The sequence below is a fragment of the Rhea pennata genome, chromosome 20 (assembly GCF_028389875.1).
Source record: "Rhea pennata isolate bPtePen1 chromosome 20, bPtePen1.pri, whole genome shotgun sequence".
Taxonomy (NCBI): domain Eukaryota; kingdom Metazoa; phylum Chordata; class Aves; order Rheiformes; family Rheidae; genus Rhea; species Rhea pennata.
Window position 1 is genome coordinate 5,100,322 of NC_084682.1, and position 24,524 is coordinate 5,124,845.

The 24,524-nt window shown below is 37.5% G+C and overlaps 1 protein-coding gene across 2 annotated transcripts; it reads left to right on the forward strand.

Moving 5' to 3' along the window:
- Positions 1-137: 137 nt before the first annotated feature.
- Positions 138-23,193, forward strand: SLC6A4 (solute carrier family 6 member 4). 2 transcript variants are annotated; one of them, XM_062592193.1, is made up of 14 exons: positions 138-210; positions 7,817-8,427; positions 9,156-9,290; positions 10,126-10,345; positions 10,785-10,923; positions 11,315-11,449; positions 13,094-13,197; positions 13,894-14,021; positions 14,422-14,534; positions 15,313-15,444; positions 16,604-16,703; positions 17,043-17,143; positions 19,797-19,964; positions 20,690-23,193. In XM_062592193.1, the coding sequence occupies exons 2-14, from the start codon at positions 7,965-7,967 to the stop codon at positions 20,762-20,764; spliced, it is 2,013 nt and encodes a 670-aa protein (XP_062448177.1). In that variant the 5' UTR covers positions 138-210; positions 7,817-7,964; the 3' UTR covers positions 20,765-23,193. The 2 variants fall into 2 exon arrangements, with proteins under 2 accessions (XP_062448177.1, XP_062448178.1); XM_062592194.1 differs by lacking the exon at positions 138-210 and adding an exon at positions 5,482-5,510.
- Positions 23,194-24,524: the final 1,331 nt, after the last annotated feature.

Sequence of the window (24,524 nt, forward strand, 5' to 3'; positions counted from 1 at the left end):
ACTAAAGTGACGCAAAAATTCTTAAAGAGCTCTTTGGCAGCAGATTATCTGAAATCAGACCATGTGAGAGGGACTGGTGTACAAAAACCTCAACAAGATGCTGAGTTGCCCACAGGCTGCACTTCCGAGGCTCTGAAGTGAACGTGGGGTTGGGGTTACTCGAGCTTGGATAACTCCTGGGAAAGCGCTTCAAACCCATCCGAAGGACAGGTACTTTACAATTTTGTTTCTAATACACAGATATCTAAAGGATTTTATGAAATTTAGACAGACTCCTGGAAGCCTGTCTCCAGAGCCTACCTTCTAAATTGAGCAGATATCAGAGTTTCATTAACTTTCACTCTTTGTTACCTTGTTCAACTTTGGTTACGAACTCTGAAATACTAATGACAGTCTAAAATGTATATAATGTTTTTGAGTGTTTGATATTTAAATGAACTTTTAAGGTCTTGAGTTAATTTAAAAAAATCTGAGAAAATACACATCTAACGTAAGTTTGGAAAAAAAATACATTGATTTTTGGTGAAAGTTTGCTCTATTTTTTTTTCTTTTTCTTTTTAATATATGCTTTTCCTTGCTTTTCTGATGCTATATCCCCTCCTCTGCCTTTTTCAGGCACTTGTCCAGCACTTAAATATTAGGAGTTATATGCCTGCAGCAGAACATGTTATGACAATCTTAAATTAGAATTTTGGCAGTTCATATAGTTGTATTGTGAACATAAAAAAAATTTTTTTTTGAAAAAACATTAAACTACAACAAAAGAAAAATAAAGGGAAGAAGTAGCATCTAAAGCAAAAAAAATCAGTGCAAACTGTTATTTATTTTAAAAGGATAAGGTAAACTTTATTAATCTCATTGAATTATGTTTTAAAAGGTAAACTTAACTTTTAACTTCAAAAGGTTCCAGCATAGTAAATTATCTAACTCAATGGGACAGATTTACTATAAATAATAAATCTGAAGAGTATATCATGAATATATGTAGAGTCAATCATGTTTACTACTGAAAGCTACTGGCTTGCTGAGTTAGTTTGCTAAGCAATACGGAAGTTTAAGTGAGGAGTACAATGTAATTGAATATAAAAATAGTCAGGGGAAACATATTTTGGTATGTTAAGAAAGCCTGGGGGAAAAGGATGGTGCAGTCATAGGGCTTGAGATTATTACGTCTGTGGAACTTTTTAAATGTAGGTTGTTAGCTGTCGAGCATTTTATCAGGAAAACATCTCACACACTTACGCTTTGTCTGCTGGTGTTTTTGAGTGGATTGACCATAATCTTGGAGCGTACTTTGTAAACTTGGCATGTGGCAAATGACTGTTGTGGGTGCATTTTCTAACTGAGCAGGGGGAGATGAGTTTCAACTTGTTATATACATTAACAAAAACTGCCCTCAAACTGGAAAGTTAACTAAGAAGAAATTCCCACACATGGCAATATGCAGCATATTTAATCTCATTCCTGCCTTCCTGCAAGGAAATGTTTAAGCAGCTGAGTTTTCGCTAGGAACAGCATTAAGAGCCTAAAGAAATGTTGATTTTGTACCCTTGCGTTTTCTCTGAAGTTGTTTAACTCTTTTCAAAATGTATTAGTGCAGCTCTGTAGGTCTGGCAATCTGTATTTTATACAACTAATACAACATAATGAAGCCCGTCTATGATAAGTGTTTCATAAAACACTTAAGTAGAGCTTGGAGCCTGAATAATGGGATTGTAACTTGGAGACTGCCGTTAACAAGTATCTTCAAAGAAACATCACCTTGGAATACTTGTGACTGTTTCTTTATTTTCGTTAGGTAAAAACACTGCAAGCCTAAGTATGAATACATGCACGCTGGCATACATATGCAGCCAGCCTTTCACTTTTGAGTAAGTGAACAGGTCTCTTGATAGATTGTGCACATTAATTTGCCTAAGCAGAATGATATTAAGGAACAGTGCTGAGTTCATTTGGTGAAAACTGCTCTATTAGGACTCTTCCTTCAAGTTTGTATAAATAATTTGAGGAAGAAAAAAAAGGAATATCATTCCTTCTAAGCTTATCTGTTTCCTTGCACTATGTGTGAACACTCTCCGGCCATAAAATGTATTTTCTTCCCCCTCTCTGTTGTTTAAATGAGTGTCATCAGTTTGGCAGCATTCCCACTACAATACAGTGTCTATTCTCAACAATTTTTATTGGTAAGATCTGTTTCCTGCCTACTCTATAATTTCAGACTGAAACATGCACAAGATTATGACATCAAATTCACAGTACAAGTTTATATTGCCCAATAATACTGTTTTTAGAAGTGCTACTTTTACATCTTATCTAAGTTTAATCTTGCCTGGGAACACGCAGGTTAACTGAAGAAAGCTTACTACTTATGCCATCCTTCCTTTGGTAAGTAGCTTCTTATTCTGCCAAAAGGGTCACTTTTTCCATGGGACTACTTGTTGAGTACAGCTCCACTCTGTTTTAATAAGAATGTGAGCCAGCCCTTGGACAGTTGCAATTATTCACATACAGGATCCATTTGGCCACCTATATACTGCAAATTTATTATAAAATATGTATTATAGTGATGTGCAGAAATACGAAACCCAATTACACTTAGAAACATTGGTAATGGGATCAGATGTGATATGCATGGAAATAATCCAGTACTTTCAGTGGATTTTGATCATTCTTGATCAAAAATCAGTTTTGAATGTCTTAAAACAGATGAAGCATAGCTAAAAGAAACTGAAGAGAGAAATTCCTAGTTGTTGAGGGATGGTCTAGACATCAGCTTGTATCTGCTTTGCCTGTACTCTCTCTGATTCTCAGGTTATCAGCAGCCATATTAAATCTGGGGCTATATATCAACTTATTATGTATTTATGAATATCAGTTCTAGAAATCTGAAATACAATCCACCACAGTTATTATAAATTTTCCTAATGGAAACAAACTAATAGAAAAAGATACTCTAGAGTACTCATTTCTTATTGAAATCAGTATATGTAAACGCATACAAAAGCAAATGGCATTTTTTTTTATGAACTCTGACTCATCTACAACAAACAACAGGTAAAACTCATCATAATGCAGTACAATCTGGTTTCAAGATTTAACTGGCTGAAATATTGTTATTTTCTAACAGCTCCTCATATTGGAGCATGTGAGCTATCCTGTAAAATTTTAACTGAAGTGTGATTTCTAGCCTGTGCAAAATGGGAGGAAAAGTAAGTTTAAGACTGTATACTCCCTCACTCCACACATGCAGCAAAATAGGAATTCCCTAGTCCACAAAAACATGTCAAAAGGGATAATCTTTACAACGTTCACACTGTCGTCCAAGTCATGTGCCTCCCATCCTGTGCAGAAAGACAGACCAGGACTGTGTGAGGAGACGTGGGGGAAGACCAGGAATGCTTACATCTACATTTATTGGAATCAAGTATCTCGAAAACCACATATCACAGGTCAGAGTTGATACTGTGGCTCAGAGATGAAAATAGTACCTACGGATAAACTTTATAGCATTTTTCTGTACAGCATTCATGATTTCTCTCCTCATACAAACATTTTCTTGATTTTTTATATAAAAAAGAATTTCCATGAACCCTGGGCTTTTACAGACAACTGCTGGTGTGAACTGCATCTTTACTGAAAGGCAGTCGAGCAGCTAAATAATTTCAACTATCTTAAATACTTCCTGATAAAAATGAGATTTAGGCCAATTTCACAGAAATAATTTTAACTTTTAAGTGGAAATGAGGGAAGTGTTTGGTCTGTTTACCAAGAATATGGGGTAAATTTCTCTTAGAGTTTAAAGCAGCTGAATTCTTTGTAATTGCCAGCATGTAAGTGGACAGAAGTAAGGCAGATGGAACACCGTGAGCGACAACAGTAGTGTGAGAATCCTCCTCCGGGAATGCAGCTGTAAGTCAGTGGCTGGTACTCCAGCAAGTGCTGGGTTATTAAATCAGCACATTAAAAAAAAACTGTTTGAAGTGAAATATATGCAAATATACATACTTTGCAGCTGTAGGAGTTAAAAAGTGTGTGATCATTTGGAGACAAATAGTAACTTTTGTAACAAGCCTTGTACTGAGGAGTTCAGCAAGTCAGGAATTTGCACTGCTGCCCTGTTGTAAATAAAGTATTTCTCCAGGTGACATGAGGCAACGTACTGACGTTTGCCTCCCTTGCAGCATCCAGTATTTGCTACACCTCAGCCTCATCGTTTTAATCTCCTAAACACATTAAAAGTCAATTCTCTCCTTTCCAAAATGCAGGAAAATCAGTTTGTATTAGAGCGCTGGAAAGATTTGTTTCATTGCATGGTGGGATCATTAAAGGAAGGGGATCCCCACATTGCCACAAGAGGTCACTAACATGCCCCCCAAAATAAACAAGCCAATGATCCCTTGATCCCAACATGCCCCGCTCAGAAAGGAACTGGACCCCAGGACGGTGATGCTCCTAGCAGATCGCTTTGCTAGATGCAACGGAGTTGGTTTTGCGTATCAAGGGAGAGACAGGGCCTTTTAAATCTACAGCTCCGGTTCAAATTTAGCTCTATGTGGGAGTAATCAAAAATTATCATTTAATTAATATTTGGCTTACGAGAACTGTGTTGGAGGCTTCAGTCTAGCTGCTAGATACACATGTTCAATCATCCACACCAGCACGTTTGACGAAAAAAGCAAAGCACAGAGCAGTTGCACTTTTTGTTAGTTGGTGCCTCTCTAGAGCAGAGCCGAGCTTCCCTGGGACTGAGTCAAGCTTCACTCCTCTTTAGCCACTCTTTGCACAAGGAGCAGTGCGGTTTACAGTGCTGGCAACGGGACACCTTCCACATGCTTGTGGAAAGCACAGTACCAGTGACAGGGAAGCTGCTCTTCAGAATAATCTCTGTTCGGAGCTACTGGAGAGAGGGACGTCACAGACACGGCCTCTAAAGGAGCAAGGCCACATTTACAAAGCACGGATCAAAACTAAATGCAGGCGCAGCTATCTTTCTTTTTTGCTTTCTCTTTTTCTTTCCTTTTTCTTTGGTAGCTAATTCTGTTGGTGATAAGAAGCTGATATGTATCTATGTAACAGCAACCTTTGCAACAGCTCAGAACAAAAAAATAATAAACTACCATTCCTTGTATCATTCACTAAAAGGACCAAACATTGTTACATTGGATCCTGTAACCAGAGGGAGATGGACACACAGCGATTAAGTGGAGGCTGGGGTGGGCAAAATCCTCCAGCACTAACATAACTTTCCCTAATGAGTTTAGCATTCATCTCAACCTCCCACAGCTCCAGTTCTGCCGCTGTTTACACTGTTTATAGCAGTTACAGTTCCTTCAGATATGCACTTTTCCCTTGAATTGTAACAAGAAGGGACAAGGAGGACATTCTCCAGTGAGGTAACTTGAAGTTTATTTTTTCAGGATACTGAAATCTTATGGTTCTGGAACCACTCTGTTTTCATGTGCCAGCCATGCCTCTATGAAGATACAGCTGTAAAGTCTATCACTCCAGAGGTATTTCCCGTGACAGCTACCAGCCGTAATATTCTTTCAGAAAGGAGTAGTGTGAAGCCCACCTGAAGCCCTGGAAAGTTCACGAGTCATTTTACAGCTCTGAGGTTAAAACTACTGAAAATCATACAAAAATATTTTAAATGCTTTGGTATTTCTTTCCTCTGCCCTGGAGAAGACTAGAAGGCACCTAGAACTGGTAAAGATAGCAATCTTGCTTGTCACGCACGCAGGAAAGCAACAATACTTTCAGCAGTTTCTCTCAGTATAGAATGTGCCAAGAACGAGCTATGTGCAGAAATAAAATGTTGAATAAATACATTAAATGCTTAAACCTCAGGTATGGAAAATTCAGTCCTACAAAATAATGTAGTTAAATCAACATACTTTACTGCTTTCTCATTTACGAGTCAGGGGTGTAAAGTCCAGAACGGCTCAGGTTACTTTTCCATGATCCAATCTTCTATTTAATATGCTCTATACAAGAAGGAGAGAAGGATAGGCTGTGGCCTTTCCTAGGATTTTTATGTTACCACCAGTGGTGGGGGGCCTGTTTTCATCTATACAAGCTCTTTTGAGACATTTGGAAGGTTCTGGACTCCAAAGACACTGGGTTTTTATACTCTTGCAGGTAAAACAGAAACTACTGTTCTTCGCCATATTATCTTTTTTTCTGAAACTCTGAAGACGTTTCAGTGTTTGTGGATGATTAACTAATAGTAACAAAGTACTGTTATCGTAGGAATTCAGCATTAATGATGCAGTGTGTGCTATATGACGACGTTATCTGGGTAAATACAGAATGTAAGCCTGAAGAACTGACAGCTTTCTGGAAGTTTTAACACCTTCCAGAGACTGCTAGCTTGAGAACATCATCCTGTTTGCTCTGCAGCTTTGTAGCTTTCCTTCTCTTTCTGCTTGCACAGATAATTGTTTAGGAAGAGGTGTAACAAGTTGTCTGTGCACAACGCTGGAAGCAGGGAACACCTTCAGCTTTAATAATTCTGGCAGTGCCTGCAAATAGTATCTGCTGTCTGCTATCATTTTTCCAACAGTTAAAACTGAAAGGATGCTTATTCTTCTGCTCAGGATGTTGTAATGATAATTACTGTGGTAAAATCCTTCAGAAGGAAAAATGAGATGTAATTATTGTCATCTAATATTTGGTGGCATCATGTAGATTGTATAACCCCTTGCAAGCTACAAAGAAGGCAAGGTTAATGCCCCAAGGGCTTTACAGCCCAAAGGATCAGTTCCTATTTTGAGATTTCATTGAGCAGGGCAGCTGGGCAGTTACATTACCTCAGCAAAGGAGCAGAGAACAGAACGTGACCAGCTAAATCACATTTTTTTTTCTGTCATGTTCTCAAGGAAAAACAAATTGCTTTTTTTTTTTTTTTTAATTTTAATTTCTGAACAGTTTATTTCTCCTGGATTATTCTTCCAGTACATACGTAAAAAGAAGGTAAAGCCAGAGATTGTCTCAATGCCTCTTTTTTGTTTACGGGGCACATACAGCATAAATTCATGCCTACTACCTTTCCCAGGTCTGGAACTGGGGATGGGTTTTGTCCTGAATAGATCCAGAAGTTATTTCTTACCGATTCAACCCAGTTGAAGTCTCCTGACCATTTTTTCTTGTTATTAGCACTGACTGAGCCTCAGAAGTCAGTTGATGCAAATGCAATGACTTTTAAATAGCTTTCTAAACCTTCACTTAAGCCTTGTAGATCCGTTGCTAATCACGGCAGGCCCTGTGAGATTTCTGAATACAGATGATTATGAAATGTAGTTTGTGTATCTATTGCTATCTAAGTATTTGTTTAAACACTTCTTTTTCCTTAATGTTGGGTGAATCTGGAAACTAGTGCTAGAAGTCACAAGATGATCTTATGAAAAGGAAAACCCAGGCGAAATATCAAACTGCTCTTTTTTGTGCAAACTGGCAGTTCCCTGTCGTCTGTGCAAGCAGTGTTAGAGGGAGGATGTGGGAACAGGTGAGAGCAGGACTGGGATTGCCTGCAAGTTGCCCAACACTGCACTAAAAGTCCAGCAAACCTGGCTCAGTGATTGAAATCTAAGTGCACAGACGTCTAGTGTAGAAGAGAAAGGTTACCTCCTCTCTATCACCTTTCTCTGTAGATCACTTAGAAATTAGCTGTATCTGCTAAATGATTTCAATCGCATGTTGTGATTGCTTCTTATTTTCAAATGTATTTTAATCACAGAATCCGTGGTAGTTTTAACTAGAAAGTTACCAGCATCAACAAGCCCTATAATGCATTTTAAAACTATTTTTTACTTCTTAGATGGTGTTCGTTCCTACAATCCAGTGGATTTAAATATGGAAGGGAAAATCTAAGAGCACTGGGAATATAAGAGTGGGAAAGCAAGCCACAACGGGACTCTGCGCTGCTGTCTGTCTGCAAGTGAGCAGAATAAATCACTTTTGGAAAAATGGAAAAAAAGGCACCAAGAAATGAGACCCAGCCCCTGACTTCCAAGAAAGACGTCTCAGACTGTAATGAAGGAGAAGACTGTAAAGAGAATGAACTTCTGGTCAGAAACCCTAAATCTGCTCTGCGACTAATGGAAGATGGGAATAAAGTCCATCCTAGCCAGGGAGATAAAGGAGAGGCAGCTCAAATCTCAAATGGTTATTCAGGGATTCAGAGCTCTGTTCCTTGCAATGGAATGGGAGAGGTAGAAGATGCCCAGTGCACTGCCCCAGCAGCCACAACCACCACTACAACCACCACGTCGACCACCTGTGGAGCAGAAGGCCAGCAGCAGCTGATGGAGCTAGAAGACAGAGAGACCTGGAGTAAAAAAATTGACTTTCTGCTCTCTGTCATTGGGTATGCAGTGGATCTGGGAAATGTGTGGCGATTTCCTTATATATGCTATCAAAACGGAGGAGGTCAGTGACCAGTTCTATATGCTGTTCCTTAATACTGAACTTCCTTGCTTATAAATGGATAAGCTTAGTGGCTCATTTTAATATCACAAATGACAAATGACTATGGGGAAATTACCAATCTTTCAAGCAGACTGAAAAACCTAAAAACTGCAACAGGATAACTAGAAACTATTTAGCAAGATATAAAAATCAGTACAGCTAGAAATTGAGAGCTGGTTAGGTGCAGAATAACCTCCCAAGAGAAGAGACTGAATCCTTGACAAAAAGAATATTTAAAACCAAATTAATCAACATGTCAAAACACTCAGTAGGAATGCTAAGTCTTAGTCTCACTACATTTCAGCTAATATAAAATCTAATGAAGGAGAACTTGAAAAGACTTTTGTCTCCATGATGTACCTAGACGTTTTACTGAAGAAAATAATTATTTTATGTGTATCCTCTCTTACAATTTGTATGCTAGGTAGACAGCACAGTCTTTGTGAATCCTAGGTATACTTGCTAGAGAAATGTGAGAAGTTTCACCTGAGTGTTCCTTCTTATTCACGCAGCTAAGTACTTACTCATATGAGAAATCCCACGTTAATTCAGCATGGCACACTGGCTGGGGGGATATATGCATTTTCCCTGTGGGACAGAAGGAACTGTTGTTTATGGCGATGGCGTGCTGACACTATTGGAAGAGAACTACTATGAAAAGTTATAATCATCTGCTTGCTTTCTTGCAGGAGCATTCCTCATCCCTTACACAATTATGGCCATCTTTGGAGGTATTCCTCTCTTCTACATGGAGCTAGCACTAGGACAGTACCACAGGAACGGGTGCATTTCAATTTGGAGAAAAATTTGTCCTATATTCAAAGGTAATGAAGGAAAATGGAGAATTACTAGGAACTTTCAGAATAACTGGAAGATTTTCCTATAAAGATGAAATTTCTGAAAAAACTTCTGAAAATCTCAGAAACTAAAGTAAGGCTCATTTAGACACAGGATTTTGGCTTTGCAAAGAAAGCTTTCATAAAGCTTTAGTACATCTGCAGATGTGTGTGTGCTCATATACATGTACTCTCATATGCATGTACGATATGCAAGACTCCAAATGACTTGAAAGAGGCCTTTCTCTGCTAGAAATCTAGTTTCTTGACCTAGAAAAATTCCCCAAAATAAACAACTAATGAAGTAAATACAACATAACTGAACTCAACACAAATTTGAAAAAAAGGAAGCAGAAAGATCTATAATTTCTGTTTCAAAAATACTGTAAAGAAATTATTCCCGCTCTTCAATCTGTTTGTCTCTCAATTGCTATCCTACCAAAGAGTCTTTTTAGAGTAGAAGGACCTGTTCTATTTGTTTGTTACCATTGTTCCCAGTGTTAAAGCCCTGGTTTTGTCTTTGTTTTTTACTGAAGTAGGAGATGTGTATTTCTAAATTCCAGATTTTAGAAACAGATGAAAAAACTATATAAGCACTTTCTGTCTTGAATAATGATGCTTTTCTGCAATCAGAGCCTGAGTCTTTTTGAAGACACAAGAAATTCCAGTGTTGTAGACACTTGACAGGGTATGTGTACCTTGTGCAGGGATGCCTGAGACAGTTACTAATCGTACTTGATGTGAATAACCAATTCCTTCTCTTTTCTAGCCCTAAAAGTTACACTCACACTCACTCTCATGTAACTATTTCCTACCTTACTAGGAATTGGCTTTGCCATCTGTATAATAGATCTTTATGTAGCCTCCTATTACAATACCATTATGGCGTGGGCCTTTTACTACCTCATATCCTCCTTCACAACGGAGCTGCCCTGGATTAGCTGCACAAATGCTTGGAATACAGGCAACTGCACTAACTACTTCAGCAAGGACAATGTCAGCTGGGCCCCACACTCCATCTCTCCCGCAGAAGAATTTTATACGTAAGTGCATGTAAGTGGAGACAGTAATATGAGACAGAATGGCAGAATATGTAGCAAGCTTTTCTCCGAAGGGGCAGAAGGGGTATTTAGTAATGGTACTCTACTCTGAACTACTCTTATAATAAATATCTGTAGCTGTCTGTATGCATAAGGTGTGGGGAGGTTACTCCAACTTTCCATTTTATATCAGAAGTTTCCAAATTTTCTAGCCATTATCAGCTCTCATCATTTGTCATTGATCATTTTTGGTGTACCATTAATGTAAAGCTTTTAATTAAAAAATAAAATAAAAAATAACATGGCTCTGAAGACTACTTATCAAGGCTTCAGGACTACTAGTAGTGCTCAGACCACAGTATGGGAACAACTGCTCAAAGCGTACTTAACATAAGTATTTGTTACAAAAATATCTATATTGTGCTTTTCTTTCCTCTTTCAGCCGCCAAGTTCTACAGGTGCATAGGTCCAATGGGCTGGATGACCTGGGGGGCATTAGCTGGCAATTGACCCTCTGTTTATTGTTAATCTTCACCATTGTATACTTCAGCATCTGGAAAGGGGTCAAAACATCTGGCAAGGTGAATGGAAAAGCAAGAGAAATCATTTGGTATAGTACAGTTTTGCAGCAGTTCTGAAGGAGCCGATTAACATGTCAGAAAGTTGTTCTAGACCGTCTTCAGAGCAGGGATTACGTCTTCTTGTATTTGGGAAGCATTTAGCAGAGTGACTGCTATTGTTATCTAAATCATATATAACAATGACTTGTGCCACTGCTCTGTGGACGAGAACAACCCTGCCCAGAGAAAGCCTGGCTATATGTGCATAAATTGCCTGTTTACAGAATTTTGAGACTTTCATATGAAGCTGTTATAAATGCTAAGGGTTATCATTTGTTTAACTCATTATTCTCATTATCAACTGTTAATTTTCTACCCATAGCAAATGCTATACCGATGTTTTCCCTCACAGGTGGTATGGGTGACTGCCACATTCCCTTATGTCATACTCTTCATCCTGCTAGTGAGAGGTGCAACTTTGCCTGGTGCCTGGAGAGGTGTCCTCTACTACTTGAAACCTGACTGGCAGAAACTCCTGGCCACTGAGGTAAAAAAAAAAAAAAAAAAATAAGGGGAGAGAGAGAGAGAGAGAGAGAGAGAGAGAGAGAGAGAGAGAGAGGTTCACTTTTAGCCTATATATGTGTGTGTTTATCAGCACGTCTATATCCATGCTTATTAGCAGTATGGAGCATGATTAAACAGACAGCATAGACTTCATCATTAGTGATATGATAAAAAAGTGACCAAACAACATTTCTCCTGGAAAATGGGGGACAGCCCAGCACTGAGTGAGGAGCTATTATAATTACTACTACATTGCAGCACAACCCTTCACCTATTATAGTCACACAGAGCAAAGTGGAGTCTCTATCCACCAACTGAAGTGTGACTCCAACAAAGATGAGTGGACATGTGTAAATGCATGTGGAGAAGGAATAAATGAACCACCAAGATCTGAAAAGAAAAGAGGAGTCAGGAGAAGACTAACCTAACCAAAAACCCCCAAATATTCCAATATCTGATTTAGCTTTGAACAGTGTGGATGACAAGCAGCCCATCAGGCTCAAGGCTGCTTTTACTTCACCGCATATGAAAGACTCTAGTGGGCAGGATAATAGAAAAAGCCCAAAGCAATAAATACTACAAATAAAAAGATTAAAAATTCTAATGTTTGCAAGTCTGCTGCTGCCCAGCTGATATGGAGAGTTTTGAATGAAGAGGAAATGAAAAGACACCACTGTCTGATAAAGCAGCATCTCCAATAGGGGACCACATCTTCTGAAAAAGCAATAAAGGGCATTGATATTGTATTGGATGTATCTGAAGTGAGGACAGCAGATTGCAATCTGCGTGCTGGACGATGACAGAGCTCTATCTGTGGATGGTACAGGATGGCCTCACACGACAGATGAGAATATTAGAAATGAGTTGCAATGAAGTTCATGTTTCAATCAAAAGAGGATAAATGAGTCGGGACTTTTACCTTCAGAAAGAACTGATATTAGTACTTTGGAAACACTACTCATTAAGGCTATGGCCACTTTCCAAGTACAACAGCCTTTTCATAACACGATCATCACACTTGCATCTGTCACGACTTCACCAGAGTTGAATCAAGTCCTTATAACTAGACATGCGTCCTCACTGTCAAATATACTTTTACAAGTCCAGGAGAAAACCGGGCAGCAGTCATCTACTGCCTTGCCCAGTTGACACGTCCGCACAGTCAAACACTGGACTATTGCACAGAAGAAAGTTTGGAGGAAGAAAGATGGGCCAAACCCATTGCAAAATCATGGATAGGAAGCTCCCTATATACTGCAAAAGCTGTTAGACTCACTACAGGCAATCACTGTGAATTATGTAAGATGCTGTCAGAAGTGAAATTGTCACTAAGTACTTAGAATCCTGTATAAAGAAATACAGTATCATTTCTTCCTATGGTGAAACTCTATTCAGATAAATCCCAATGACATCACCAAAGAAAACAAGCACACCAAAGACACAAGTATAGCGGATATTTAGACTGCTCACAAATCTACAAAACATACATTTCAACACACATGCCTAACAAAATGGTTTAGACCAAGACTAGGATAGAGGCAGACTACTGAAATACAGTTTTGTAGGGCCAGTGACATTTTGAATTTGCCAGTGTGATATTTTTTTCTTGATCTTAACTATTTTTCAGGTTTGGGTGGATGCAGCAGCTCAGATTTTTTTCTCCCTTGGTCCAGGTTTTGGGGTCCTGTTGGCTTATGCCAGCTACAACAAATTCCATAACAACTGCTACCAGTGAGTTCTACCTTATTCTATAAGTAAAATAGTGTTAAAAAAGTGTAAGTGTGAATATTTATGAAGAAGAAACAGTGCTGGTAAAGGGCATTGAGCTGTCAGACCTGTATAAATATAAATCAGACAAAAGTGTAACAGAGCAAAAAATTATTCAAAGAACCTGTACTCTGAAACATTCTTCTCTGTTGTGCCTACCCTAAAGAGAGATAATCTCTACCAATTACAGCAATGAGTCTAAAATGTAGGAACCTGTAAAAAGAAAATAAGACCACTCCACTACCAAACAATCAGATTATAATCATTTAATCTCTGCAGTCAGTTAGGATATGACTTTAGAGTACTGAATTGGAATGTAATTTTCAGTTTTGCTTATTTTCTTAAGGATTCATATTTGTAAAATAAATTCCTTAACTCCTTAATTTTCTACAGCAATTCCTATCTTTTAAAAATTGCAATATAATTCCAGCACTCAAACTAATTTGCTAGACTAATGTTACATCTGTCTGAAGTTCTTCCTTAGAAAAAGTAATGAGAAAAAGCAGTTTTTTCTTTTTTCCATACCTGCTGCCTGTTCTTTTCACTGCATGCCTCCAGTTCCTGCCCAGAGTCTATTCAGATAACTCAGCCCTCCTGTTAGCAAACTATCCTTTCCAGTGGATGCCAAGTACCTGATATGAGTTAGGTCTTCTGTTGCAGAGATGCTCTGGTTACCAGTACTGTGAACTGTGTGACCAGTTTTGTGTCTGGATTTGTCATTTTCACTGTGCTTGGATACATGGCTGAGATGAGGAATGAAGATGTATCAGAGGTTGCCAAAGATACTGGTAGGCTACCTTTTTTGTATATTTGTATATTATCTTTGGGACTGAAAGGGCCTTTACTTTTTAATTACTGAGTCATTTAAAAGGCAGGGCCAGGGCAGCTAATCTCAGTTTGAGCAAGTGTCTCAAATTATGCAAAATATTTGATATATAATTCAGGATATGGTAGCGCTTTATGTTAAAGGCACGAGTATAAATATACAGTACAGCTAAAAATCATTCTATAAGGACAAGATACAGAAGTCATACTGTATATATGACTTAGCAAACCTAGTTGTAACTGCACACTGTAGAACAGCCTGGGGGAAGCAGCTTTCCATTAGAAGGACTACATGGCACAGTGAAACAGCCTGTCTTCCCCACAGCACAACACGCTAACAATTATTCTCAATTTTCATATCAGGACCCAGCCTTCTCTTCATCACGTATGCTGAGGCCATTGCAAACATGCCTGCTTCAACTTTCTTTGCCATCATATTTTTCCTGATGTTACTCACGCTGGGCTTAGACAGCACGGTGAGTAGACAAGTGTCTGAGTGAGCAGACCTGGCAAGCTGGATGAATAGCATTTGGTGTATGGCCTTATCTCAGCAAACATCAGAAGAAATAGAATTACAAAGACTGTGCTGTCATGAAAGGGTGTTAAAGCAGGATAGCAACAATAATCTCCATATAATTTTTGTAAGATAGCAACTCTTACTCCAATTTCAAAGTTGGAGAAACTGAGACCTAAATAAAACTAAAAGTGATTTGTCAAAGTCACAATGTGACAGTCAGTAGCAGGCCTGGGAACACAACGCAGAGCACTCGATTCATGATCTGCTGGTTGGGATGCAGCTTTCCAGGTTCCTTCTGTCTTGTAACTGTAAACTTGTAAATTAATTACTATGTTGCAGATTTTTTTCACACTGATTAGATTTAAAAGGTTGGAATTGGATGTGCCCTTCTTAACAGCCTTCCAAAAAGCTGTTCTAAAAATCTCTTGCCATATGAGTCTGTTCTTGCAAATTGGCAGTGTGTTTCTTCCAGGATGGCTAACTCAGCTGATGTCTCTATCTTGGTTTTACTGAGCCATTTACTACTCATCACCATCTTATTACTTGTAACAGAGTACTTCTCTAAGCACTTTCTACAGAAGTGCTCCACCTTAACTAAAAAAACTCTGAAGGGTAGTCTGAACAACAGCCACCCCAGCACTACAGGCAGAATCGAGGACCAGCATTTCAGTGCTCTGAAGTTCTTTTTCCTGTTAAGACTGCCCTCTATTTTCCATTAATTTTTCCGTGCTTTTCAGTTTGCAGGACTAGAAGGAATGATTACTGGAATACTTGATGAATTCCCACATGTCTGGGGCAAACGCAGGGAACTGTTTGTGCTTGGATTGATCATCATGTGCTTTTTGGGGTCATTAGCAACCCTGACATTTGTAAGTATTTTACCTACTCCTCAGGTTCGCTTACTAGCAGTTTCCTGCACATTACACCTTGGAGATGACAGAATTTTTTGAATATGATTTCAAGAAGTCAGATTAAATCTCCAGACTGTTTTCTGTATGCATTACAAATCTATACTTGGAATCAGTGAGAACACTCACTAGGAAGTGTGTTGCAAAATGACTGTATTGCAATTCAGCAAAACTCATCATATACTACACATCATAAAAGATTCAGCCCCTGCTTAAATGGCTAAACCAGTAAGCAGATAACCTTCTGAATTTCTACATGATTTACTTCTCTGTCTCCAAAGCTACAAAGCTGTTAACAGATTTTAAAAAATATATTATTTTAATTTTCCTCGTGTTTGAAAAACATTTCAGATTAAAAAAAAAGAATGAGCTAAAATTATCTGCTAGAAATGGCTGTAATTTTTTGCTGGGGTGTTCTCCAGAAATTTCTAGCAATGAATTTCTAGGATCTTCCTCATCAAAGCAGGCAGAAAGTACAGTTAGTCACACCTAAATAGACCCTTCATCACCTGTGGGATTTCATTTTCATAACAAACAAAATTTTGAATTAAGAGTTGAATGATCATAAGTAACGTTGAAAAAGTATTTCACTTTCCTGGCATGTTTCACATTCCACTTACTTACTCATTTATGAACAACTCCTTCCTCATCTAAAGCATTTACTCTAGCAGGAGACCTAGTTCCTCCCTGAGACACAACATTCTCCTCCTCTGCTGATTCTAGACCTTGGATGGAAAGAAAGCAAAGTAACACCCTATCGGTTTCCCATTTGATAGCAATGGCTCAGGTTGGAGAAAGAAGATGCCGTTACAGAAGGCATGCAAAAAGCAGAGATCTCATCAAATCTCATTTGTTCATTAAAACCCAACTTGAATGGCCAGCAGATTCAGTTTCAGCTTTTCTGTATGGCAGAAATACATTTGTGGGAGAGAGGGAGGGCACACAGATCAGCAGCGCTCTCGAGGACTTCATAGGCAAGAACAGCCATGAAGTGACAGAACTGACTGAACTGCACATCCATGAATGTTCTGGTCCAGACAGAAACAACACAAAAACTAGTGTTACAGAATTGCCATCACTGGTGAACTCTGGTTCACTAATAATTTGCTTTCCTCTCTAGGGAGGTGCATACGTGGTAAAGCTGTTTGAAGAATATGCCACTGGCCCAGCTGTCCTAACAGTGGTGTTTCTGGAATCAGTCGCTGTGGCCTGGTTTTATGGTGAGTTTACTGCTCCACTACAAACAAGGCTAACCAGATTCCCGTAGCTCCCGCTGAACAGCATTCCCTCTGCTTCTGCAGACAGGACCACTGATGTTTCAGAAAAAGTTTATATATTGCCAGATCCATGAGAATTACTACTGACTGTTCTCTGGCAGAAGTACAGTGACATCCAAAAGTAACAGGAGACCTAATATAGAATAAATAAAGATTTAATGTAATTAAGAATTACAGGGACAAAACTGTATTTCATCATGGATTCTAAATTTATTCCCAGAACACCTACTTATGAAAAACTTGTTTCTGCTGTCACCACTCTCCTCCCACTTGTCTCCACAGGCATCACCCAGTTCTGCAGTGATGTGAAAGAAATGTTAGGCTTTACCCCAGGCTGGTACTGGCGAGTTTGCTGGGTAGTGATTAGCCCCATCTTCCTTTTGGTGAGTTTGCTTTACAGCCTTTTTTTCCCCAACCCAAGAAAATTACTGTTGAATGACGCAGCTCCTTAGAGTGCTAAAAGTTCAATTACAGAACTTCCTTGTGAACTTCTCTAACAACAACTCTTGTTAAGCCAAAAATGCGCTATTAGTGAGAAATCAAATAAAATGCTGGTAGGTCTAGATACTAAATCAGTATTTTAAGTTTTTTTGTAGACGAACTAGATAAACAAGAGTGGGTTCTCAACAACCCCCTCAGCGAACAAAGTTACTTTGTTTTGTTGCTTTATATGTACCTCAGCAAAATGAAACAATAAAAGATGATGATGAAACATACTGTCAGAGGAGGAAAACTAAGATAATAATTAAATATTTACTGTCTCAGTAACTGCTGACTGACAACTTTAGAATATCCCACTTAAAATTTACAACAGTTAATGGTAACCTTTATAAATCTGTAATTCAGAAATGGAAATACTGTCCCAATGTTTGACTTGGCAGTATTATCAATAACATTTTAACATAGTGTTCATTTCCTGATCCAAAGTTAGTTCATACTGTCTTTTGTTGTCACTAGCCTTAGTGAGAGCAAAGCAGGTCAAGATGGAGTTTAACACACACACAGAATGTAGACTTAAGGCCTACAGAGTGAATTCAAAACACTGTTGTAATGATTAATGTGTTTAACTGATTTTCATTTTATTACCTGTCAAAAAAAAGGGCTATAAATAGATGTATGACACTAAAAATAATTTGTATACTGCTGTCTTCTTTGTGATCCTAAAACTATAAAACAAACAGAGAGGAATATAGCTTTGGTGATGTGGTTACTAGGCAAAGCTATTTGTATTCTCAGTGGAAACTAAACTAAACTAAGGAAAGCCTGTAAGTTAATATGTTATTTCTCTAAATGGAAATTTTGTAATCTGATCTTTTGATGATACCCTGTGAAAATGGAGTTGGCATTCCTTCTGTGGATAGTCACAAATACTATTTATGCAGTTTTCAATGAAAAAGTTGTGCTTCACAAGAAATTTCTCAGTCACGAAGGATATGCAGGATGAAGACAATGAATCAAATTCAGAGTAAGACTCAATCACACTATTTTTTCCTGCTGGGAACACATGGGCCCAGGAAGACTTAAAGTAATACCAAAAAACAGACACGCTTTGTAAGAAGCCTGAAACAGTACAACCTCATTCAAGCTGGACAAACCTGGTATTACACAAAATCGTCTCATTCCCTAAATCCTTTATTATGGACCTAAGACAGTTGGTCTCTGGTAAGAATGACAAAAATAAATTAGTTATAGGTATGCTTTCAGATCTGAAAATAATGCAATGTTTGTTTATCCTTAAAAAAACCACTTATACTATGTATCAAAATAAAAAGCACGCCCAGCATGTTTATAGAAGGAGGAAATGATCACAATGGATGAGAATGAGCTATAAACTGTTAAGAAGCGTATCTTCTTGTATCATTCTAAAACAGTCAAAAGCAGGGAGAGAGTAGATCAACAGGAATAATCAAGTTGGAAGAATTAAAACATGACCTAAGGAAAAAATTCTCTCTGTTCCCACATAGTTGGTCATTTGGTACGGTATTAACTTTTAATCATACTTACTTCAAAGCAGAGATTTGTGATCACTGTAAAATTCAACAGAATGACAAAATAAAAAGCCACATTAAAAGCTGCCATTTCAGACCACATTCATAGGCCATTTATACATCAGGCCTACTGTGATCATTGGATCCATAAACACCACACAGGAAAATATCATCATTAATCTAGCTAACACCAGAATATTGTATCCAAACTAATGTTAACATTCGCAAAGGCTGCTGAAAAACTGAAACATGATAGGCAAATATCATCAAAATGATATAAAATTTGGAGAAAACATGAAACAGTGAAAAATGGAATCTATATACCTTACCACAAAGAAAACTGAAAGCTGTTGTTATTGCCAGGTGTAAGTACTTCGACAGTATTTGAAAGAGTTTTAGAAGAGTCTTCAGCCCAGTAAAGAACAGCATTAAAAAAAGCAATAGAGTGATTACAAGTTAAATACAGACAATGAAAATTCACAATGTTAATAGTTAAATATTGAACAAATGGCTAAGGAAAATGGTACACTTGCCATTTCAGATGGCCTTTTAATTAAGACTATGCCTTTCTAGAGGAAAGGCTTTAGTTGGAATCAAGTTACAGGGCTCAATACAAGGGTAACTGGATGAAATTCTATGTATTGGTATGGATTAATCTGATTTTGTCCATCTAACCATCTTTTTTCATTGAAGTAAATGAGTTTGGTCCTGTATTTTCTTTCTAATGCTCCTTAGGCAAGAACCATCAGCATACTTATTTATGGAATAAACAGTCCATATGGGAATTTTTACCTTGTTTCTTTCAGTTACAGTTTGTGTTATACACCGAAGCTCCTGAGCTCATCACATTCTCTGAAGTAAAGATCAGATACTCAAATCTTTTAAATCTATACTAGTGACTCTTGGGATTTTTGCAGTATTAATGTGTTTAATCCTTTTCAAGTCCTACTCATTTTGTTTTAGTTCAATGGTACGTTGGACAGAGTTCCCTAAAATAAGTTTGTGCCATCAAAATACACGTATTTATACATTTCCTTTTTCCTTCCAGTTTGTCACTTGCAGCTTTCTGTCCAATCCTCCTGAGCTACGGCTTTTTGATTATAATTATCCCTATTGGACCACAGTAGTGGGTTATTGCATAGGAACCTCTTCTGTCATCTGCATTCCAATCTACATGGTTTATCAGTTGATCATCACTCCAGGAACACTTAAAGAGGTATCTGATATGCTCTGTTGATTCAAGTTTATTTGACTGTTAAGAAGGAAGGGAGTCCAATAAATATCATTTGTGGCTCTTTCCAGGAGACTTGAGGATTATTGCTGCTTTGCTCCTAGCCAGCTCATTGAGCTCATTGTCCTCTGCCCACTGAGTGGCACAGTAACATCCCAGGCCTTGGTAAGGCCACTGACATATTCACAACAAATATTAAACCAGATTATTTTTTTTAAGATCTGGTGAACTTCTTTAGAGATCACACAAGACACAGTATCAACTAAATAAGCCAGTGAAAGATATTTCCCTTGGGTATATCTGTCGGAACACATTTCTTTTTCTCTTCTACACTTACTTAACAAGGTTTCTCTGTCATAAATCTATAGCAGCCTCTAATGACATTTTGGGTGTTTTCTTAAGTCATGTGTAAATATCAGTTCAGAGAGAATCAAGTGATTCAGGGTATTCAAGTAAATTACAAAGTCCTAAACACAAAAGCTGTCTAGTCTGCATTCAAATAATGTTACAAATAATAGATAACGCTGTGTACTTCTATAGCACTTTGTCTTCATAGTGCTTAGACAACATGAGCCTGAAACATCATTGTGTGGTAGTTCAAGAGGTGTAACTCAAATAAATTTTTATTATAAATAACTTTTCAAATGGCTTTAATGTTATATATTAACTCTAAAATTAATCATTTTCTAATGTCGATTTCTTTCTGGCAGCGTATTCTGAAAAGCATTACTCCAGAAACAGCCACAGAAATTCCGTTTGGAGACATCCGCATGAATGCAGTTTAAGTTACCCTATTTTCTGTGGGGAGAGAGGGAGAGCATAAAAGTTAACTTTCCCCATACTCTCTCCTCCAAAGAATTATGTTTCCAGCCGAGACAACAATTGGAGGAGTTTTCCGTGGAGGCTGCCACTGACAACAGGCAGTTGGAAACCTGATACCTCCAGTACATACATCCAAGCAATTCAATGAAATCTGCCGTGCGCTTCTAAAAAGACTATATTCACTGAAGAACTTACTTATTCTGGAAACACGAGGAGTCTGTATGCATGAGAATACCATTATTCCATGCATGGACACCAGGGCCGTTTGCAAGTATGCATGCTTGCGTAAGACGCTATAGGATGAGCATCAGCAGGTAGGATTAGATTTAGAATTGCAAGTCTGTGGCAGTACTCCTGTATCTTCTTCAATGTGATCGTCTGTACTGGGCCATGTCGTATTTGCTTCTAAGGTTCTAACTGCTTAAACTACACTGAAGAATACAAAAATATTTCTGATAGCCATACATTATCCAAGTAACACAGGGTTTTATAAAATAAAACAAAACAAGTTAGTAAGTCCTTTGATCTCTAGGTTTGTAGTGCAGTAGACAGAGGAAGATGTCTTGTAAGAAACAATCCTGAATAGCACTATATACATCTGTGTACAGCACCAAACACATCTGATAGCACCATCCTCCTTTTCATTTCCTGCACTTTTTAGGTGATAACAGTTTCTGCTAGTTTTTTTTTTTGGCATACCAAATACTACCAAAAAATCCCCTGATTTTTTGCAGTGTAGGCTCCAACTCTTAAATCCTTTTTACTTTCCTTTGCAACCAATCAAGCAACACCTTGTCATGAGGACCTTGACAAGCATTTAAGTTGTTAGAAGTTACTACACTGTTTTTATAACTAAGCTAGATATTCACAGCTGTCATTGTACTGACAGACTTAATATTTATTCCCAAAGAAGCAATGAATTACTTTGAGTTCAGATGCCAAAAAGTGGACCCTCAAAGTTTTTTTTTTTTTTTTTTTTTTGCTTTGTTTTGTCTGTTGTTTTTAAATTAAATTTCACAGCTAAAATTTGCTAGAGACTGTGACTTTTGCCGTTGTTTCCTTGTGTAGAACTAAAGCTTAGAGTAACCCTTTTGGCTGGCTGAGAAAACCACTTTTAACAAACTCTACAAACCTGCTTTGAAGATTTACTAGCTCATATTCTAATGTGAACACATTTGGTTTTCACTCTGAAGAATAAGAGATATATATATTTTTTTTTAATAAAAAAAATGAATTCAGCAGGATTGATTCCGACCAGAACTGTTTGTTTACATTAAATTTTGAGGCAGTGATATATAAATTAAATTCCATGCACATACTTTATATGTACATGTGTCTTCCAAAGGTAACTGCCCTATAGACTGACTGCAATTGCCAAGTCAGTTGGAGGACCATAGTTTTGCTGCAGTTACATGGAACTTAGATAAACCTAAGTAGTCATCATTTATATAAATACTTGATTGTATTTTTACTCTACCACATATTATAACAGTCTATGATATGAAAAGTAAAATAGGCATAAAAATCTCTTTTGTATTCCATGATCTACTTAGGTGATATACTGCTAAAAATAACAAGGTTATATATACACTCATAGAAGCATGCATTAAGAAACCTACTGAAAAGTTTACATAGGTACAAAGAACTTTTACCACGCTAGAGGAATGCAGTTACTGTGCGAATGCCTTCTGAAAACATTTTCACCACTTCCAACAAGGCTTTTCTGCTTAGGTGTGCAGATACCTCCTCCGAGGTATGCCTCTCACTTCAGCTACTGACCTGAGTTCGCTTATCTTTGGGTCTCAAGCCCAACTTCCAATAAGGAAAGAACTTAAAGGGACAATGATTTGTTCTGTCTAAATTACTAACAAAAGATTCCAAAATTAAATTATTTTTAAAAATGGAATATGTTCTTACATTGCCACCAGAAAAATACAATAAATCTTACTGGATAGTTAGTTACTCATAAGAAATAGCTTCATGGCTTATAACTCAAGTTATTTTTGAAAAGCACTTTCAAAACCAGCTTCATTGTGAGGGAGAAAGAGTTTGGAATTTTTTTAAATACTAGAACACCATTAAGATTTTAAGTTACCAAACAGAAAATTACTGAATTTTTAATTAAGATTTTCAATTAGGAATTTATTAGTTGAACAATACATATGAAATGACAATGTAAGATGAATTAAGTATTCATACGTACCCAGTATCAATTTTGGGAAATGCCGGAGGAATCCCCCTCCCCACATACCTTCTCCATTCTTCAGACTGGTGTTCAAGTAATGCTATATTTTTTTCCCTAAAGGGATAAATATCTTAAACAGACATATATTACAAGTGGAACTTCCTGCTAGAGTTGATACTGTTTCCTGCTAGGTTCATTCCCCGCCTCCCCCCCCCCCCCATATATATATATATATATATATATATATATATATATATATTTTACAGTTCTGATTGTCAGTCATTAATGTATATCCAACTTGCAAAAGTCTCTTTTAACAGATATTCTGCTTGCTACCTTTCAGTAGGAAGGGAAAAGGTGGGGACAAAGATGGTTAGGCTAAATATGAGCACCATCTTCATCAAAGCCAAAGGTTTCTCTTCTAGCCCTTGCCAACAATCTGAAACTAGGAACATTATTTCTAATGGAACAACCTGCAGAGTATTTGCAGGAAATCACTGCTATTTAGTGTTCAATGCTACTGACATGTTATGGCTTTACAACAGCAATTGAAATGGCAAAAGCCACACCTTTAATTTGTATTATTTAGACAGCAATATACAACAGACATTGCCTTTCTGGGTGGTTTTAACACAGAATGCTGAGTAACTGCCCAGGAAATGCCACTGACGGAACAGAAGTCAGCCAAGAAGCCACGATCTTAATATAAGCACTGTTACAGTCACAGTGTAAAACAAAGCAAGTTTGCTCTGCTTGAATTTCTCAGACCAAAAAAAATGAGATAAGGAATTTTCCTAAAGATGTATTGAAAGTGGCAGATGTGTTATAAATCCTTTCAAGATGTAAAAAACAATGCAGACATGCATAGTCACAGAAAAAAAAATTAGAAATTTGCAGTCCAAAAGATCACTAGCAATGATACATATTTACTTTCTTTTCACCAGAATAATCCAATTTGTGGTCTCCACAGGAAAGGTAGGAGGGAGCCTTCCAGGGGTGTATTAAAAAGGTCTTTTACTATATGGATCTATTTTATCTCATTATATTTTCATTCTGCAAAAGCTGAGTATATACATCACATTAGTTCCCATTAATTTTTTTTGATAGTACACTAGTTTTGAGGTTTTCTAAATCTTGTTCATATGCTCACTTCATTTCTTAGTATATTTAGCTCAGTGGCTGGAAAATTGAGAAATTGATTTCATTTATTTTTATTGTTGATTCCTTTCTTCTTCCTTCTACATATTTCAAACATTTCAGATTGATAACTAATAGTTATCAAGTGGCTCAATAAGCTGGCATACTGTTAACATAACTATTCTCAAAAAGCTAATTATATGGATACCAAATGGGCTGCACTGCAATTAAAAGGGTTTGAGGCAAACAATTTCTTTCATCTCTTCAGTTCACCTTCCACATGAGTAAATTCCACCCTCTATTCTGCACAGTGAAAAGGGAACTTACGATACCAGTAAATTAGGAACGTTTGCCTTATAAGCAAAGATTAAAAAAATTAAACTGGAGTTTTAGTTGTACAG

Excerpts from the sequence above, each read along its gene's own strand:
- SLC6A4 (XM_062592193.1), top strand. The coding sequence starts at position 7,965 with ATGGAAAAAAAGGCACCAAGAAATGAGACCCAGCCCCTGACTTCCAAG. Across the intron at positions 11,450-13,093 it reads AGAAACTCCTGGCCACTGAG|GTTTGGGTGGATGCAGCAGC; the intron begins GTAAAAAAAAAA and ends ACTATTTTTCAG. Across the intron at positions 14,022-14,421 it reads AGAGGTTGCCAAAGATACTG|GACCCAGCCTTCTCTTCATC; the intron begins GTAGGCTACCTT and ends TTTTCATATCAG.